This window comes from Antennarius striatus, chromosome 19, assembly GCF_040054535.1.
Source record: "Antennarius striatus isolate MH-2024 chromosome 19, ASM4005453v1, whole genome shotgun sequence".
Classification (NCBI taxonomy): domain Eukaryota; kingdom Metazoa; phylum Chordata; class Actinopteri; order Lophiiformes; family Antennariidae; genus Antennarius; species Antennarius striatus.
In genome coordinates this window covers 577,501-595,000 of record NC_090794.1, presented here as the reverse complement: position 1 = coordinate 595,000, position 17,500 = coordinate 577,501, and the positions used below count along the sequence as shown (strand labels likewise).

At 51.7% G+C, this 17,500-nt stretch overlaps 3 protein-coding genes across 9 annotated transcripts in view; all 3 read left to right on the top strand.

Annotated features, from left to right (window-relative positions):
* gje1a (gap junction protein epsilon 1a) overlaps positions 1 to 4,025 on the top strand; it is a 4,958-nt gene extending 933 nt beyond the window's left edge. For 2 of the 3 annotated variants that reach the window (XM_068342876.1, XM_068342873.1), the window contains exons 2-4: positions 411 to 593; positions 1,006 to 1,203; positions 1,810 to 4,025. In XM_068342876.1, coding sequence (XP_068198977.1) covers positions 468 to 593; positions 1,006 to 1,203; positions 1,810 to 2,007 — 522 coding nt within the window. In that variant the 5' untranslated portion in view covers positions 411 to 467 and the 3' untranslated portion in view covers positions 2,008 to 4,025. Of the gene's footprint in view, positions 1 to 41; positions 178 to 410; positions 594 to 1,005; positions 1,204 to 1,809 lie in introns of those variants that run through there. The other variant, XM_068342874.1, reaches the window with a different exon arrangement.
* A 994-nt stretch (positions 4,026 to 5,019) lies between these two features.
* vta1 (vesicle (multivesicular body) trafficking 1) lies at positions 5,020 to 16,685 on the top strand. Of its 2 annotated transcripts, none has more exons than XM_068343108.1 (8): positions 5,020 to 5,211; positions 9,165 to 9,259; positions 9,924 to 10,051; positions 11,050 to 11,125; positions 12,863 to 12,977; positions 14,564 to 14,800; positions 15,031 to 15,105; positions 15,924 to 16,685. In XM_068343108.1, exons 1-8 carry the CDS (start codon positions 5,121 to 5,123, stop codon positions 16,067 to 16,069), a joined length of 963 nt encoding a protein of 320 aa, XP_068199209.1. In that variant the 5' UTR covers positions 5,020 to 5,120; the 3' UTR covers positions 16,070 to 16,685. The 2 variants fall into 2 exon arrangements, with proteins under 2 accessions (XP_068199209.1, XP_068199208.1); XM_068343107.1 differs by having other exon boundaries at positions 15,028 to 15,105.
* Positions 16,686 to 17,349: 664 nt separating this feature from the next.
* adgrg6 (adhesion G protein-coupled receptor G6) overlaps positions 17,350 to 17,500 on the top strand; it is a 27,031-nt gene continuing 26,880 nt past the window's right edge. For 3 of the 4 annotated variants that reach the window (XM_068342096.1, XM_068342095.1, XM_068342092.1), the window contains exon 1: positions 17,436 to 17,485. In XM_068342096.1, coding sequence (XP_068198197.1) covers positions 17,451 to 17,485 — 35 coding nt within the window. In that variant the 5' untranslated portion in view covers positions 17,436 to 17,450. Of the gene's footprint in view, positions 17,494 to 17,500 lie in introns of all 4 variants that reach the window. The other variant, XM_068342094.1, reaches the window with a different exon arrangement.

Sequence of the window (17,500 nt, the reverse complement as noted above, 5' to 3'; positions counted from 1 at the left end):
CATGGACTTTCAGAGAGAGAGACAGAGAGACAGGGGGGTCGGTCGGTGACTCTGGAGTCCTGCTGTTGGGGGGCCCCTAACCGGCCATGAGGGCCCAGAGCAGCCCGGAACTGAGGAAGGGAGCCCAGCAAGGAGACCATGTCCTTGAACTACATCAGAAACTTCTATGAAGGATGCGTAAGTAGAACCGGAAGCGGTGGACCAACCACCAACCAACCACCAACCAACCGCCAACCAACCGCCAACCAACCGCCAACCAACCACCAACCAACCGTCAGCTCACCGTCGGTCGTTCTTCCCAGACTTGCCAACCCAAAGACTCTTTGCTGCGTTGGGTCCTGGTTGTGTCGCGCCACCGTTCCTGTGTGTTCCCGTGCCGTTGGTGCTGAGGTCATGTGTTTGTGTCCCAGCTCAGGCCTCCCACCGTGATTGGCCAGTTCCACACCCTGTTCTTCGGCTCGGTGCGGATGTTCTTCCTGGGCGTCCTGGGATTTGCCGTCTACGGGAACGAAGCGCTGCACTTCAGCTGCGACCCGGACCGCCGAGAACTCAACCTGTTCTGTTACAACCAGTTCCGACCCATCACGCCTCAGGTAGGACCACCCACTGGGCGGGGTCACCTGATACACACCTGATCGTGTTCATGAAATCATGGCGCTCCACAGGGGACTAGTCTACGGCCCCTGGAGTTCATTCATAGGATACCATTAGCCAAACGTCTCTATGCTGATGACACAACTATGTCGACTGGTTATAAAACCTCATCGTAGTGGATGTTAGTCTGTTTTAGATTCAAAATGGTGTCATGACCTTCAAGGCGTTCAGAAGCTTCCAGAATCAGATGAGAGTCTTTGGTCTTTTTGCCAACCAGAGAAAACAGAGAAGCTAACGCTTAGCTAAACTAAAAATCACCCCCCAGTTCTCGCCTTTCTTAAAAACTGTCGCCAAATATCAGCCATCAATAACTTAATGAAGAGTTTTGTACTCCACCCCCCCCCCCCCCAGGTGTTCTGGGCGCTCCAGCTGGTAACTGTTCTGGTTCCTGGGGCGGTGTTCCACCTCTATGCAGCCTGTAAGAACATCGACCAGGAGGAGATCCTGGAGCGACCCGTCTACACCGTCTTCTACATCATCTCTGTTCTGTTACGCATCATTCTGGAAGTCATCGCCTTCTGGCTGCAGAGTCACCTGTTCGGCTTCCAGGTGTGTTCCATTCTACAGAATCCAGTCAAACAAGCAGAAAGATCTGAGTTGAATTGAAAGATTGGAAATGAAAGATTTACATCATCTGCATATTTGTGAATATTTAGATGATGTAAACGTCATAAGTCTCCTGTGAAAGGGTTAAGGGTTACGGGTTAGGGTTAAGGGTTACGGGTTAGGGTTAAGGGTTAGGGTTAAGGGTTAGGATTAAGGGTTAAGGGTTGGGGGTTAGGGTTAAGGGTTAGGGTTAGGGTTAAGGGTTAGGGTTAAGGGTTAGGGTTAAGGGTTAGGATTAAGGGTTAAGGGTTGGGGGTTAGGGTTAAGGGTTAAGGGTTAGGATTAAGGGTTAAGGGTTGGGGGTTAGGGTTAGGGTTAGGGTTCAGGTTCAGGTTAGGGTGACCTCACACCATTATATTTAAAGCTAGTTCTGGTCACATGACACAACATTCACTGGGCATCAAGGAGTCTGGGCTCCCCTTGAACCCGTGTGTCCCCCTGTTGGTGGGGTTGGGGTTTGTGGGTTGGGGTTCACTTTGGGACTCAGAAACTGGACTCTGAGCATGGTGTCCAGTCTTGACGGTGTTTCCTCCTGGTGCCCCCCCACAGGTCCACCCCCTGTACACGTGTGACGCCAGCGCTCTGGAGAAGGCCTTCAACGTGACCAGGTGCATGGTGCCCGAACACTTTGAGAAGACCATCTTCCTCAGCGCCATGTACACCTTCACCGTCATCACCATCCTCCTCTGCGTCGCCGAGATATTCGAGATCCTCTGCCGACGACTCGGTTACCTCAACAACCAATGACGCGCCGAGGACACAGGAGGGTGAACACGTATGACCCGGCATGAGATCAGCTGACAGGAAGTAACGTAACGGCGTTGTCCATCTCGGGTCATCGCTGGCATGTCGGAACTTTTCTCCAGGTATCATCGCGAGTCGTGTTTCAGGTATCAGTGGGTCGCTGCCGCCGGGTCCCGGGGGGGCGGAGAATATCTTTACCTCTGACTCCGAACCACCAGAGGACGAACACAGGACCACACCAACGCCGGGCAGCTATCAAACCCGTCGCCACGGTCGAGTCCTGTTGCTACGATCAAGTCCTGTTGCTACGGTCAAGTCCTGTTGCTACGGTCGAGTCTTGTTGCTATGGTGGAGTCTTGTTGCTACGATCGAGTCTTGTTGCTACGGTCGAGTCCTGTTGCTACAGTCGAGTCTTGTTGCCACGGTCGAGTCTTGTTGCCATGGTCGAGTCTTGTTGCCATGGTCGAGTCTTGTTGCCATGGTCGAGTCTTGTTGCCATGGTCGAGTCTTGTTGCCATGGTCGAGTCTTGTTGCCATGGTCGAGTCTTGTTGCCATGGTCGAGTCTTGTTGCCATGGTCGAGTCCAGGCATCAAGTCTTCTCAAAACAATGCAGCTCGTCTTCCGGGTGCTGATTGGTTGTGGACCGTCACACCTCTGAATCAGTAGCTCTGCCCACAGGCGAGGGAGTTCCAGGTGTCGTTGCCCCCCCCCCGACACGTCCGTGTGTGACATTCATCACTCCCCAGATGTGTCTGCTGTCGCTCGGAGCGGGTCGTGACCTTCAACACCAGGCGTCAATCATCCTCCTCAGTCGTCAGGCCGCTGGTGGGGCGGAGAAAGACGGAGGTCCTGTTGACCTCCATCGAGGCGCCGGAGGTCGTCGTCTGAAAATAAACCAATCAAACGTACGAGGATCAAAAGTATCAGGTGGTAAATAATAATTAGAATAAACACGTAAACCTCGGCTCACGTCGTTTGGAGTTCCGTCGTTCTCGATTTTACGTCGGTTTTCAACAAAAATACACAGAAAAATAAACATCAAGTTTACGTCATTTTAGATGAGACATACTGGAATCGTTAAATCACTGGTAAACCGTTAAAAACACATAACGTCATGTTACTGTACAACAAGTCACAATTAAACATGTTAGCAGCCCGTAGCAACCCCCGTGAAGAGCTGAAGACGAGACAGAGACGCTTTTTCCTGCACTATATTAAAAAAAAAATTTGTTGGTCAGCTTAATATAGATTCACATTAACCAAATATTATTGAAATACATTTATTAATAAAGGTCGTTACTGGTTCATTAATCTACAGTTCAGCCTGGAGAAGAGTTCATCCAACTAACGTCGTTTCTAGACTGACGTCACGTCTCCTGGAACCGATGAACGACGTAAGTGAAGGTTTACTTTTTTAAATTTAATTTTACTTTATTTTATTATATTTTTTGAAATTATTAACAGTAGGAGTTACGTGTTAAGAGAATTTAACTGAATCTTGCAAAAAAAAAAAGTGCATTTGAACAAAAAAGGGAGAGTAACTGAAAACAGAATCAGGACTGAACGTTTGAGGTTTTTGCTTTCGGCCCGTTTTGGTTTTGTTTGTATTTCATAGCTTTTCTCATGAAGGATTAAACTGGTTGAGTCCAGACGCGTCTGAGGAGGTTGTGTTGGACTGAGCCGTGGTTCTGTGGTTCTCCTCTGGACTCCGTTCTCTCTCGTTGGTCGTTTTCATGTCATCAGACATCCATCCAGCTTTTGTTATGAACTCTGTTCATCATCTCAGGAACAAAATGACCAGACGGACCCGGATCACACCCGATCCACTCCGGTTCTGGACCCGGTTGGGTCTGCTCTGGTTTGTGTTACCAGACGATGGTTTTAAAAGGGTGTGAACGCATCCGGATAGAAACCCAACTGTCTTCCTGTTTGTCGCCGTTCAGGCGACCACATGTTCTCCTCAGTCTTGTGTCTTGAGATGATCGATTAAACTTGTCCTACCACCGTCTCTGCTTCTGATTGATTATCATGAGCTGTTAATTACTTGAGTGACTATATTTAGTGAACTAGGAAACTAATCAATAATTGTGTTTTCAGAAAGGTCCTTTTAAACTCAACTGGTTCTAAAAGAAGGACAAACAGACACAGTAAATTACATTAATAATCATATATAATCAAGTATGTCGTCTTTGGACTGAAAGATAATAGTAATATATAAACAAGAAGTAATCAATAGTTCATTCTGATGCATTTACCATTCAGTATCTTGGAGTTTTTTTGAATATATTTTTTAAAAAATGATCAAGTTTTCCATAATTTGGTCAATAAAGAGTCAACATATAAATATATATTATATAGAAAGAATAAAGTTATATTAATACTGCTGATTGTTGAGTCAGTTTTATTGATTATCCAAGTTAAAGTCCACATTGGATTAAAATGAGCTTCTTCATGCTTTATTTCAAAACTGAATGTGACCATAACAAGTGTACAATGATTGAAAAACAATTATCGGGGGGTAATATATAAAAACATTTATAAAATAATTTACAGATGATAGAATTGTTTACATTTTTAAAGCCTTTTTGTTCAATGAACCACTGATTAATTTAATACATGCCAGAGCATTGTTATAGAAATGTCTGAACGCAGGTCTTTGCTTATTATATTTATGCATAGTAAACGTTTTCAAAACGATTTAAAGGTGTTACAATTAAAAAAGTTTATTTTTGTTTTTGAAAAAATAAAAATAAAACATATTCCCTTTTTTAAGGAGAAATTCTTGTTGTGGAACTTGTTCATGAAATGAGGAGTTCTTGCTGTGAGTTTTTTATGTTGTAGCTGCTGCTTGATTTAAAATATAAAATTATTAATATAAACCTTTAAAAAATACAGCTGAGAATAAAGTTCCAAACGGACTTTAAAGTAAGCGTTGGGTCCAGTTGGTTGAGAAGTTTCTCCTGGTGAATCCAGGAGTTCCGCTGACGTCATCTGTCCCGTTTAGCGGCGGCTCTGATTGGCTGCAAACGCGGAAGTGAGGGAAAGCCAGCAAACAACAACAGGGAAGCGGATCGCTCGGATGTTCTAGTGTCTCCCGGAGGGTCTCCAGACGGACATGGCGGTACCGGCCCAGTTCCGGTCCATCCAGCACCACCTGCGGACCGCGCAGGAACACGACAAGCGGGACCCGGTCGTCGCGTATTACTGTAAGTTAGCCCCGGCTACCGTTAGCCGCTGCTAGCCTCACAGCTGTGTGTCACAGCCTGGCTCGTGCTTCAGGGGGGACGTCACACGTGACGGGGTTACTGACAGAGACGCGCGTGACGCGTCTTGGTTGATATCAGGTGTAACGTTAGCTAGCTGCGTTAGCTCCGTCCGTTCAAACTTAGTTAGCCGGCTAACGTTAGCAGCTGGGGGAACGTTCCTGTCCGGTAGGCGCAGGTGGGCGGGGTCTACCAGGGGCCAGACGCAGATGGGCGGGGCTTGTTGTTGGTGGCTCACCGTAAAGGAATGGGCTCCACCCCCTTGCCCAGGTGTGTCACACTGCTCACGAGCCGGTGCTGCAGGTGACGTCATTCAGGAGTCCTGTTTGAGTTGTTTCCGTTCGGCTGGACGGTCCGGTTATTAATATGACGTCACCAATAAATACAAACAACCTGGAGCTCATTGTAATCTGTTAATCCGGTAATCCGGTAATCTGTTCTTAACTCCTTCTTTCAGTTTCAGAGTTTAAACTAATCAAACTGTTTGATAGACACACATTATACACATTATACACATGATACACACGATACACATGATACACACATGATACACACATTATACACATGATACACATGATACACACATGATACACATGATACACACATGATACACACAGGATACACAGGATACACACATGATACACACAGGATACACAGGATACACATGACACACACATGACACACTGAAGCTGGGGAGCTGAGCTGACGTGTGATTGGTGCTGCGTTCACCGGCCGGCGTGACGTCTGCCGATGTCCCGGTTGACGTGTGACATGATGTATGAAGGACAGATGTATGAAGAAATACGTCACGTGTGTGTGTGTGTGCGTGTGTGTGTGTGTGTGTGCGTGTGTGTGTGTGCGTGTGTGTGTGTGTGTGTGTGTGTGTGAGTGACACACGTCTGACACACCACACTCCGGTGCACCTGTACATGTTGGACCAGGAGCCCCGGGGCTTCCTTTACCTGCACTGGTCACATGACGTAGCATGATCAGAGGGGGTGGGGGGGCTGGTGGCTCCGCCCCCCTACCTTGCTCTGTTTGTGGCTCAGGAGCGTTCACGCCTTCCTGTTGTGTTCTGCAGCTGGGTTCACGCCCCCCCACCCATGACGTGACACTGGTGACACGCTGTGTAACCGCCTCAGTCTGGAGATCAGCCGCTAGCTGTTAGCTGCTAGCTGTTAAACCACTAGCTAACACCCATGTGTGTGACGTTGTTTGATTGACGCTCCTTATTGATCGATCCTCATTAACGACCCGACCTTGCCGAGTTCCTGATCAGAACCTGATCAGATCGATCAAGAGGAACGCAGCTGGGGTTCCAGCCAATCAGAGCAGCTGGTTTCTGCTCTCTGATTGGCTGGTGACGCTTGTGTTTGTGTCGTGGGGCGTAGAGCGGACCCGTCCCCTGAGGAACGAGTCGTGGGTTTAACGACGGTCATCCAACGCGCTCTGAACCGACGTCGGATGAGAGGCGTCGCATCACGAGTGGGTTTTAATGGATCATGAAGGTCACAGCAAACAGAGATGTTTACTGGTGTTTACTGGTGTTTACTGGTGTTTACTGGTGTTTACTGGTGTTTACTTTGGCAGCGCTTCCTGTAATGATGATTGAAGTCTTGGCGTCGCTTCAGAATCATTTTTTGAAGCGGAGCCATCGGCAGAAGGATGGTGGCCGCGTTCCAATTCGCTTCGAGCCCCATTGTGAGGCTCCACGCCGTGGACGTCTGCAGGGATTATTCAGGAACGCTGTGGGGCCAGGATGATGGGGATGATCCAGGGGCGGGGCCAGGTTCCCCCCACAGCGGTCAGGTGTTCTGATTGGATGTGGTTGGATGGTTTACCCACAACACACCAGAGGAGGGGGGAGGGGCCTCAGTGATGGACCAGTGATCCTGCTGGACCAATGGAGGTCAGCAGCTCCACGTATGTGTGTGTGTGTGGGCGTCATCTGTCACTGGGCCCCGCCCCACATGGGCGGGTCTATGTAAATGAGGCCGTTAATGCACGGTGATGTTTCAACGCGCCTCCGGGCCGATCAATGGGGGGCGGGGTCAGAGCCAGGGACCAGACAGAACCATGAATCGGCAGAACGCCCAGAGGCTCTTCATCTTCTGAGAGTCTTCCTCACTTTATTTGACGACATCATAAAAATAATCGATTGAACCCAGAACGCTCGTGGAGCAGCACCGTCCTGCCAGGGCGGGTCAGAACCTCCTCGTTATCCATATTTATGAGTTGTATCTTCATAAAATCCATAAAGTTGGCAAACATGAAGGATGTGAGGAAGAGTACGATTCAGTGGTTCTGATTTATGTTCTCCGAGGATTATGGGAGGTTTGGTTCCAATCCAAAGACGATGCTGAACGCGGCCCAGACGTCACATTTTTCTGAATTTATTTCCGCGGTGATGAATAAACGCGGCGCTCCCGACTTTTATCGACCCGTTATTCCTCCCGGCAGAGCCGATGATGTCATCACCGGGCTCTGCGGTTTGTTGTTGGTTCGGTTGAATTCTGGGGGTTCTGGGACGTGATGGAGCGATTCGCATTGCTGTTGTGTTACTGCCTGTTTAAATAAAGGTTTGAATTTGAAGAGGTGTTTGTGACCGTGGACCTGCAGTACCTCAGCCGAGCAGCAGAGGGCAGCTCCGGGTCTGATCGGCGGGCCAGTACCGCCAGGGCGTCCCGTGTTGGACAAAGAGGTTCTCTGTAGATGGACGACTCCACGCTGCTCCGGGGGTTCAGGACCGGCGTCGGACGAGAACACGCTACATGTGTGTCACGCTGGTGGTTTGAGGAAACACTGACTCAGACGGGTCGCCTCATGGTTCTGGGCTGTGAAGCGGGTCATTGTTCTGTCGGGACGCGGAACAACAAGTTCTGTCTAGACAACAACTGCTGTCCCAGAAACGGAAAACCGTGTCTCTTTGCTAGAGAGGAAGTTCTGGGTTTGTAGAGTTCTGTCCCTAGAGTTCTGTCTCTAGAGTTCTGTCCCTAGAGTTCTGTCCCTAGAGTTCTGTCCCTAGAGTTCTGTCCCTAGAGTTCTGTCCCTAGAGTTCTGTCTCTAGAGTTCTGTCTCTAGAGTTCTGTCCCTAGAGTTCTGTCTCTAGAGTTCTGTCTCTAGAGTTCTGTCCCTAGAGTTCTGTCCCTAGAGTTCTGTCTCTAGAGTTCTGTCCCTAGAGTTCTGTCTCTAGAGTTCTGTCCCTAGAGTTCTGTCCCTAGAGTTCTGTCCCTAGAGTTCTGTCCCTAGAGTTCTGTCCCTAGAGTTCTGTCTCTAGAGTTCTGTCCCTAGAGTTCTGTCCCTAGAGTTCTGTCTCTAGAGTTCTGTCTCTAGAGTTCTGTCCCTAGAGTTCTGTCTCTAGAGTTCTGTCCCTAGAGTTCTGTCTCTAGAGTTCTGTCTCTAGAGTTCTGTCCCTAGAGTTCTGTCTCTAGAGTTCTGTCTCTAGAGTTCTGTCCCTAGAGTTCTGTCTCTAGAGTTCTGTCTCTAGAGTTCTGTCCCTAGAGTTCTGTCCCTAGAGTTCTGTCTCTAGAGTTCTGTCTCTAGAGTTCTGTCCCTAGAGTTCTGTCTCTAGAGTTCTGTCCCTAGAGTTCTGTCCACGTGTCTGAATCGGGCCTGTCCTAGCTGGACGGGTTCTATCCTGGGTTCCTGTTGACCTCGTGAACAGAACCGATCCGTCAGTCGGACTCGGAGCCGTCGGACGTCTCGCGGGTCTCCGTCGGATGAAGGCGGCGTCTGCCTGACAGGCCTGACAGCTGATTGGTGGTTCCTGACGCGGTTCCGTTTGATCAGACCGAAGCGAGGAAGACCTCCGGCGCCTGAAACATTGATGAAGACGTTGTGGGCGGGTCCCTGTTGGGCGTCCTTCCGTTGACCTCTGACCTCTGTGCGTCCCACAGGCCGCCTCTACGCCGTGCAGACAGGCATGAAGCTGGACAGCCGCTCGCCGGAGGGGCGGGTCTTCCTGGTCAAACTGATGGACCAGCTGGAGACGGTGAGTCCCGCCCTTTGTCTGTGTGATGATTGGTTGAAATGATGGGGGAGTGGCCCGGGAAGGGACAACTGTTGAACAGGTGGGCGTGGCTTGACTGCATCCTGGTACAACTGTGTGTTTATATTTTAACCAATCAGACAAATGTTTCCCTTTATTAACCCCACCCCCACCTTGAAGCTGCATCTGTTTGTTTGTTTGTTGTTTGTTGGACCCACCCCCCCAGACCTGCCCCTCGGGCTGCAGCTAACATGAACAGGAGCTGCTTGTTACCACTGGGGGGGTGGGGTAATTATTTTTTACAGAGTCATTATAGGGAGGAAGGAGGCGTTGAGGGGGCGGGGCTTCCCAGCGGGGGTTAAAGAACGACTGTCGCCTCCAGACCCGGTCAGCTTTTGATCGTGTGTGTGTGTGTGTGCGTGTGTGTGTGTGTGTGTGTGTGTGTGTGTGTGTGTGTGTGTGTGTGTGTGTGTGCGTGTGTGTGTGTGTGTGTGTGTGTGTGTGCGCGTGTGTGTGCGTGTGCGTGTGTGTGTGTGTGTGTGTGTGTGTGTGTGTGTGTGTGTGTGCGTGCGTGCGTGCGTGCGTGCGTGCGTGCGTGCGTGCGTGCGTGCGTGCGTGCGTGCGTGCGTGCGTGCGTGCGTGCGTGCGTGCGTGCGTGTGTGTCCAGATGAAGAAGGAGCTGGGCGATAACGACTCCATCACCCAGGAGGTGGTGGGTAACGCCCACATCGAGAACTACGCCCTGAAGATGTTCCTGTACGCCGACAACGAGGACCGAGCAGGACGCTTCCACAAGTACCTTCATCCTCCTCCTCATCCTCTTCACCATCTCTACACCACACTTCCTTCCTTCCTTCCTTCCTTCCTTCCTTCCTTCCTTCCTTCCTTCCTTCCTTCCTTCCTTCCTTCCTTCCTTCCTTCCTTCCTTCCTCCCTCCCTCCCTTCCTTTCCCCCCCCCCCCTCCTGTCAGTAACAGTCACTCGTCATCAGAAGCTTTTCAGTTCTGATCCTTCACACCGTTTGTCTCCTAGCAACAGGCGTGACTCATTCCATCACACATGTGTGAGGCGTGACATTCGGTCCCTGAGGCTCGTCTGACAGGTTCCTCCTTCATGCACAGGACGGAGGAATGTGGGCCTTCCCACCAGAACCAGAGCGGGGGGGGGGGGCTGTGCTGATGAGGAGGTTTTGGGGGGGGGTCCCTCTGGATTTAAGAGATTTTCCTGACAGGAAGTCTGTGGGACGTCCGACAGGAGGAGGAATGTTTGTGTTTCTGACTCCCCCCCCCCCATACATGCCCCCCATAGGTCCAAACTCCCCAGGTAGAGCTCTCTCTGAACCGGATTCTGCAGTGTCAGCAGAAAATTAAAGGATGAAAATGTGATTTTTACGCCTCCCGGAGGGGGCGCGGGCCCGCTGGCTGTTTGTTAGCATCCAGAAGCGCTCCAGCCGCGACAGGAAGTGGTTCAGGTCGTGGTCCTGCTCCGCTGGGGGGGGAACAAACAACCCAGCGTTTAATGAGACGCTAAGGGCCCCCAGCTGCATTAGCTCATGTGTCACCGTAAACACAGCAGCCTGGACGCGCCGACACACGCATGAAGCGCTCCTGCTCACACGGCAGCATTCATGACGCACATGTGGAGCGGAGCGGCGCTACAAGGACGCCATTCATGCTAACGGGGGGCGGGGTTATGTCAGTCGTAGCTGAATCCGTCTGGGACGCCCCCCCCAAACAGAAACAATCCAACAACTCGCTAGCCTGCTAACCTTCATGGCTTCTCCTCTTCCTCCAGGAACATGATCAAGTCGTTCTACACCGCCAGCCTGCTGCTGGACGTCCTGTCCGTGTTCGGGGACATCTCAGAGGAGGTGGGTTCACACGGCTAACGGGGGTTAGCCCCGAGCTAACGCTCTGATGGGTGAGTGTGATGATGTCACCTGAGGTCCAGTGTCACGTCACGTCGTGTGGTTAAATGTGAGGTCAGCAGCAGGTCGCCATCTTTATCAACTCACACACACACACACACACACACACACACACACACACACACACACACACACACACACACACACACACACACACACACACACACACACACACACACACACACACACACACACACACACCTATTTGTCTCCATGACGACAGCAGAGCTTCAGTACGCTAGTGAGACCAGTACGCTAGAGAGACCAGTACGCTAGAGAGACCAGAACGCTAAAGAGACCAGTACGCTAGAGAGACCAGTACGCTAGTGAGACCAGTACGCTAGAGAGACCAGTACGCTAAAGAGACCAGTACGCTAGAGAGACCAGTACGCTAGAGAGACCAGTACGCTAGTGAGACCAGTACGCTAGAGAGACCAGTACGCTAGTGAGACCAGTACGCTAGAGGGACCAGTACGCTAGAGAGACCAGTACGCTAGAGGGACCAGTACGCTAGAGGGACCAGTACGCTAGAGAGACCAGTACGCTAGTGGGACCAGTACGCTAGAGGGACCAGTACGCTAGAGGGACCAGTACGCTAGAGAGACCAGTACGCTAGAGGGACCAGTACGCTAGAGAGACCAGTACGCTAGAGGGACCAGTACGCTAGAGAGACCAGTACGCTAGAGAGACCAGTACGCTAGAGGGACCAGTACGCTAGAGGGACCAGTACGCTAGAGGGACCAGTACGCTAGAGGGACCAGTACGCTAGAGGGACCAGTACGCTAGAGGGACCAGTACGCTAGTGAGACCAGTACGCTAGAGGGACCAGTACGCTAGAGGGACCAGTACGCTAGAGAGACCAGTACGCTAGAGAGACCAGTACGCTAGAGGGACCAGTACGCTAGAGAGACCAGTACGCTAGAGAGACCAGTACGCTAGAGGGACCAGTACGCTAGAGGGACCAGTACCATGATCAGAATGTCTGCCCCCTGGGGAGGGACGGGGGGTGAAGCTGAGCAAGCAGCACCTTGCCTCAGAGAGGCCCCGCCCCCTCCAGCTGCCATTGTTCGGCGCCGTCGCCACTTATCTGCCCCCGGCAGGAATGAACCCTTCAGCGTTATCAGCACCGCTCGCCTGCATCTGCCACCCGCTCTCATTTGCCCCTATCACCCCCACCCCATTAACCCCCGCCTGCCCGACATTACCTGTGCCCCCCTCATACCCACACGGCCCCCCAGCTTCAGGAGAAACGCTTCAAGGTGTGAGCGCGACCCTCCGTTTACGTCGTTTAGGTTCTCTTCATGCTCTGAAAAAATAGATTGAATAAATAAAAGATCAATCGGTAAACGTTATCGATCGGCTATCAGTCCGCTGTGATTGGGTGTTAGTTGTTTAATTAGCATTGGTGGGATCTTTAAGTACGTGTTAGCGTGTTAGCGGAGCGTTCCCGTTCCCACATGACCATCAGCGTCCGGAGGGAACGGGTCACATGACACTCTCCTGGTCGCCGGGGGTTACCCCTCTTCTAATAAATCTGCTTCCTGTCCAGATGTGTTTGCTTCACTTTTGCAACCAATTAGCAAATTCCTAGAGTTTACAAGCCCCTCCCCCTGGCTATCACCTAGCGTTTACGGCGCCTGCTCCCTGCTAACAACCCTTTTATGCCCCCCCCCCCAACAGAACCTGCAGCACAGGAAGTACGCCCGCTGGAAGGCCACCTACATCCACAACTGCCTGAGGAGCGGAGTCACGCCACAGGCGGGGCCAATGGCGATGGAGGGGGAGGAGGAAGCAGGTAAAGTACACTAGCCGTTGTGTGTGTGTGTGTGTGTGTGTGTGTTCACACACTCGGTGGGAAAGCTCCGCCCACCTGCCCCGCCTTGACATTTCCTGCTCATTGGTCAGGACCGCATCTCATTGCCCCGCCCCTTTATTTTGGTGTCCACACCTACTCTCATTGGCCCACACACGTGAGCCAATGAGAGTCTGAGTGAGGGTCACCTGACTGAACCGGTAAAACCCAGGTCACACCTGGGTGCTGAAGGGGGAGGTGCTCCCGGACCACGCCCTGTGGAGCCGCCCCGCCCCCTGAGGCTGAACCAGAACCTGCCCTTTTCTGCCTGGTGGAGGGGAGGGCACACAGTAGCCCCGCCCCCACCACCAGCAAGGAGCTCCCCTTCAGTTCCTCCCCCTCCTCCCAAGCTCCTCCCCTCCTACTCAGCCCCTCCCCTGAAGCTTTCAGTCTGTTGCATCACCTCCCTGAGGAGGACGGGAACTCCTCTGTTTATCACCTCCATCAGCTGATGTCCACACATTCCTGCACAATAAAGACCATCTGCTGGGCCACGCCACACACACACACACACACACACACACACACACACACACACACACACACACACACACACACACACAGCGTGTCTGCATGCATATGCAGCTGGTGTGACATCCCTGGTGTGTGTGTGTGTGTGTGTGTGTGTGTGTGTGTGTGTGTGTGTGTGTGTGTGTGTGTGTGTGTCCTGGTTCTCGTGTCCCAGAGTGCACTGGGGTGTCTGTCAGTGATGACATCATAATAGATTGTTGCTGCTGATGGACACAACTGATATCATCCACCCAGTGTGTGTGTGTGTGTGTGTGTGTGTGTGTGTCAGACCACATCTGTCTCTGCTCTCAGCATTCTTGTCTCATTGGATCACAGTTGAATGATTTTCTCCTTAAAGCTGGAGACGAATGATTGATCGATCAGGCTGTTGTTGTTTGTTTGTTTATTATTGTTTACTATTTACTGTTTATTGTTTACTGCTGGAACAGAATCATATTTAGCGTCTGGAACAAACATGTGATCATGTGACCTGTTGAGGCTCTGATCAGGTGTTTGCAGGTGGAACCAGACCATCTAGAAGAAGCTGTCAGGGGGCGGGGCCAGGGGTCCAGCAGGGGGGCGCGGTGGGTCCACTTAAAGACACATTTCAGGGTCTTTCCTGTCGCTGACCCTAAAACCGTTTTTGAGATTCATTTTATTCCTTCAGAGAGAGAGTGTGTGTGTGTGTGTGTGTGTGTGTGTGTGTGTGTGTGTGTGTGTGTGTGTGTGTGTGTGTGTGTGTGTGTGTGTGTGTGTGTGTGTGTGTGTGTGTGTGTGTGTGTGTGTGTGTGTGTGTGTGTGTGTGTGTGTGTGTGTGTTTAAACACTCCAGCTGGTCTGGGATCTGCTCTGAAGCCGTTCAGGCTGTCGTGGCTCAGATGAACAGACGGGCCGTTGATCTGGATTCAAACCAGATTACGATGTGTTTACATTGAATCTGGATCGGATCCAGTTTGAAGGACAAACCAGCCTGGAAACAATGAGGAGAACCGACGTGAATTTCCTTGTGTCCCCCTGCAGGTGAGGAGGGGGCAGGGGCATTCTTCCCCGGCGCCTCCTTCAGGGGAGGGCAACCTCCGGAGTCTGACGCCACCCACCCCCAGGATCCGGGTCAGGGTCCCCCTCCAGGCATCGGGTTTGCTGCTGGCCCCCCGTCGGGACCCTCGGGACCCCCCCCCACCAACTACAATAACATCCACATCCCCCCGGGGGCCCACGCCCCCGCTAACACTCCGGCTGAGCTGCCCCCGCCCACAGGTAAGAGCAGGAGGTGCTGCTTTGTGCTAACTGGTGTTATCTTATGTAGCATATGTAGCCTCCAGATTAGCATTGCTAGCAGCCAGTTAGCTACAAGCGAACCTGGGATTGATGGGAACCGGACTGGATCTGGGGGCGGGGCAGCACAGTGCGGGGCTGACCCCCAAAAGGGGCGGGGTTGACCCCTGTCCCTGTATTTGCTGATGATGTTCTTGTCTCTCCACCAGCAGAGCCAATCAAACCGGTGCCCCTCCCCCGGGCGACGCCCGCCATCGACCCCTCCCTGCTCCAGGCCCAGCAGAAAGGTAAGGCCACGCCCCCTCCAGTACACCTAGACTCCGCCCACTCCACCTCTCCAGCCAGGTTCTGGGTCAAACCGGTCCTGTCTCGGTGAGAGGCGGGATTAGACCCAGACAGCGGATCTGAGCTCTGATTGGCTGGAAGACCTCTGGATTGGGTCCGGTCTGGAGTATTGATCGGTGTTATTGATCACTGCATCCTGTCGGCGGGGGGGCTGAGGGGTTCTCCTGGGTCGCTGCGGGAACCGATGCTGACGCTAATGCTAATGCTAACAATCCGACGGCGTTTCTGAACGCAGTATTGATCCGGACTATTGATTATTGGAGGATCCGTTCCTGTCGTTTCCTTCCTGCTGACGAAGGTCACTTCATCCTGAAGACGAGTCGTCTCCACGGCAGCCAGTGGTGTTTATCTTTACCTGGCGCTGACTTGCCCCAGAAATAGATCCAGACGTTCTGCTTGATCTCCCAAAGAACCGGACCAGGACCAGTGATCAATGACCCGGACTGGTGGGGGGCGGAGTCCCGTGTCGGTCCTGAGGGGCGGGGCCCAGCGGGATGGAACCGTCTGGGACTATTTCTGTTTTAATGAAGACATTCAGAGCCCCCCCGGCAAGCAAAGGGTTCTGATTGGCTGTTGGGTGGCGGTTCTGTTCTGTTCTGAGGTCGATGACATCACTGGTTAGCGTCGACCAATCAGGTCGTGAGAATCAATAATCAGCCACTAAAAATAATTTCCTGTTTTCAGCGTCTCTCCTCTGATTGGTTGGTTATCTGACCGCCCTCTTTCTCCCTCTGTCTCCTCCCCCTGCCCCGCCCCCCAGGCGGTCCCGCCCTATCAGCGGACGACTTCACCAGAGCCCAGAAGTACTGTAAGTACGCCGGCAGCGCGCTGCAGTACGAGGACGTGGACACGGCGGTGCAGAACCTGCAGAGGGCGCTGAAGCTGCTGACCACCGGCAGAGAATGAAGCCTTTGTCCCGCCCCCGCCCCTACCCCCCCCCCAGCGGCGCCGCCCCCTCACCCCCCCAGCAGCGCCGCACCATCTGCTGCTGGTCTGAGGACAGGATGGACGTCAGGCGGAACAATGGCCGCTTCTGTGCGCCGAGTCGGCGCTCTGGACAACCAGACGGACAAACCCAAAGCTTCAGCGCCGATCAGCTGATCAATCAATCAATTGATCAATCAGCCCATCAGTTAATCAGTCAGTTAATCGTATGTTAAATCTCATCAGTCGTTTAAACGTCTGTTTCTTCCACTCAGTTTAGTTTACAGAACCGGCTTCATGCTAAGCTACGCTAACGTATGCTAACGGCTACCGACTGGTTTGATAACAGGAAACATTCAAACGCGTTAGCGTCTTCAAACGCACACGCTTCAGTTCAGCTTCACTCGTTCATTCAGGAAGAAACCTCAGCCGCCGCGGGGACGTCGACGCCCCCTCCGCTCACGTTCTCGTCTCCTGTTGGTCGTGCCTGAGAGGGGCGGAGCTTCCGTTTCTCTACATTTAACTTGGCTTTTGGTTTTCACAACATTTTTCAGGAAGAAGTGATTAAAAACAGTTTGAATAAAATATTTGAGGTGAACCTCCAGTTGTTTGTTTGTTTGTTTGTTTGTTTGTTTGTTTGTTTCCTGAATCACTGAATAAACAAGGGATGGGGTGGAATTTGTTGGTGCTCTATTTTTTTTTTCAAATTAAAAGTATCTGTTGGTTCTGTTTGCCACCTCCTGGCCCAGTTACTATTAGCATGTAGCTAATTATAAGAGACTTCTCATCTCAATGGAACTTCCTGGTTAAATAAACCTAGGTCCCATGCTAATGTTTGTAGCATTAGCATTAAGGTTGTGATATTTAATAAGTGGATTGATTTAAAGTTTACTAACAAACGCTTTAAATTTACTGACATTTACTTTTATTCTTTTTTAATGTTGATTTTTGTTTTCTGACTGAAGGTGTTTTCTTTTGGTTGTCGGTACATCCGGGTCTTTGCCGGTTTAACGGGTCTGAACGGTCCGTCTCCGGCTGCTTTTATTCTGAAGTTTCGGCTGCATGTTTGTGCTGATGCTTTTATTTTGAAAGCAGCAGAACCGGAAGTCCGTGATGTCACCATCTCTAGTTTGATGGTTTGTGTCTTCACGCCTCCGGGGAGAAACCGCGGAGCAAGAGACCCCCCCTCTCATCCCGCCCCCCCCCCCGCTCTCTCCTCCTCCCTCCCCACCCCCACCCCCCATCACCCCCCCAGCCTCCGTCCCTCCAAACTTCGGACTCTTCTCGGCATCGAGGCTGCGTTCGGTTCCGTTCCTCCGGGGCTCCTGGACCAGAACTCGGACCTCTCGGAAGAACCGGAAGCATGTTGGCGTGTCAGCGGGGGGAGCAGCGGCTCCGGTAAACATGTGAGTC

Coding starts and splice junctions, on each gene's coding strand:
- vta1 (XM_068343107.1), top strand. CDS start 5,121: ATGGCGGTACCGGCCCAGTTCCGGTCCATCCAGCACCACCTGCGGACC. Junction 11,126..12,862: donor TCGGGGACATCTCAGAGGAG/GTGGGTTCACAC, acceptor CCCCCCCAACAG/AACCTGCAGCACAGGAAGTA. Junction 15,106..15,923: donor GCTCCAGGCCCAGCAGAAAG/GTAAGGCCACGC, acceptor CCCGCCCCCCAG/GCGGTCCCGCCCTATCAGCG.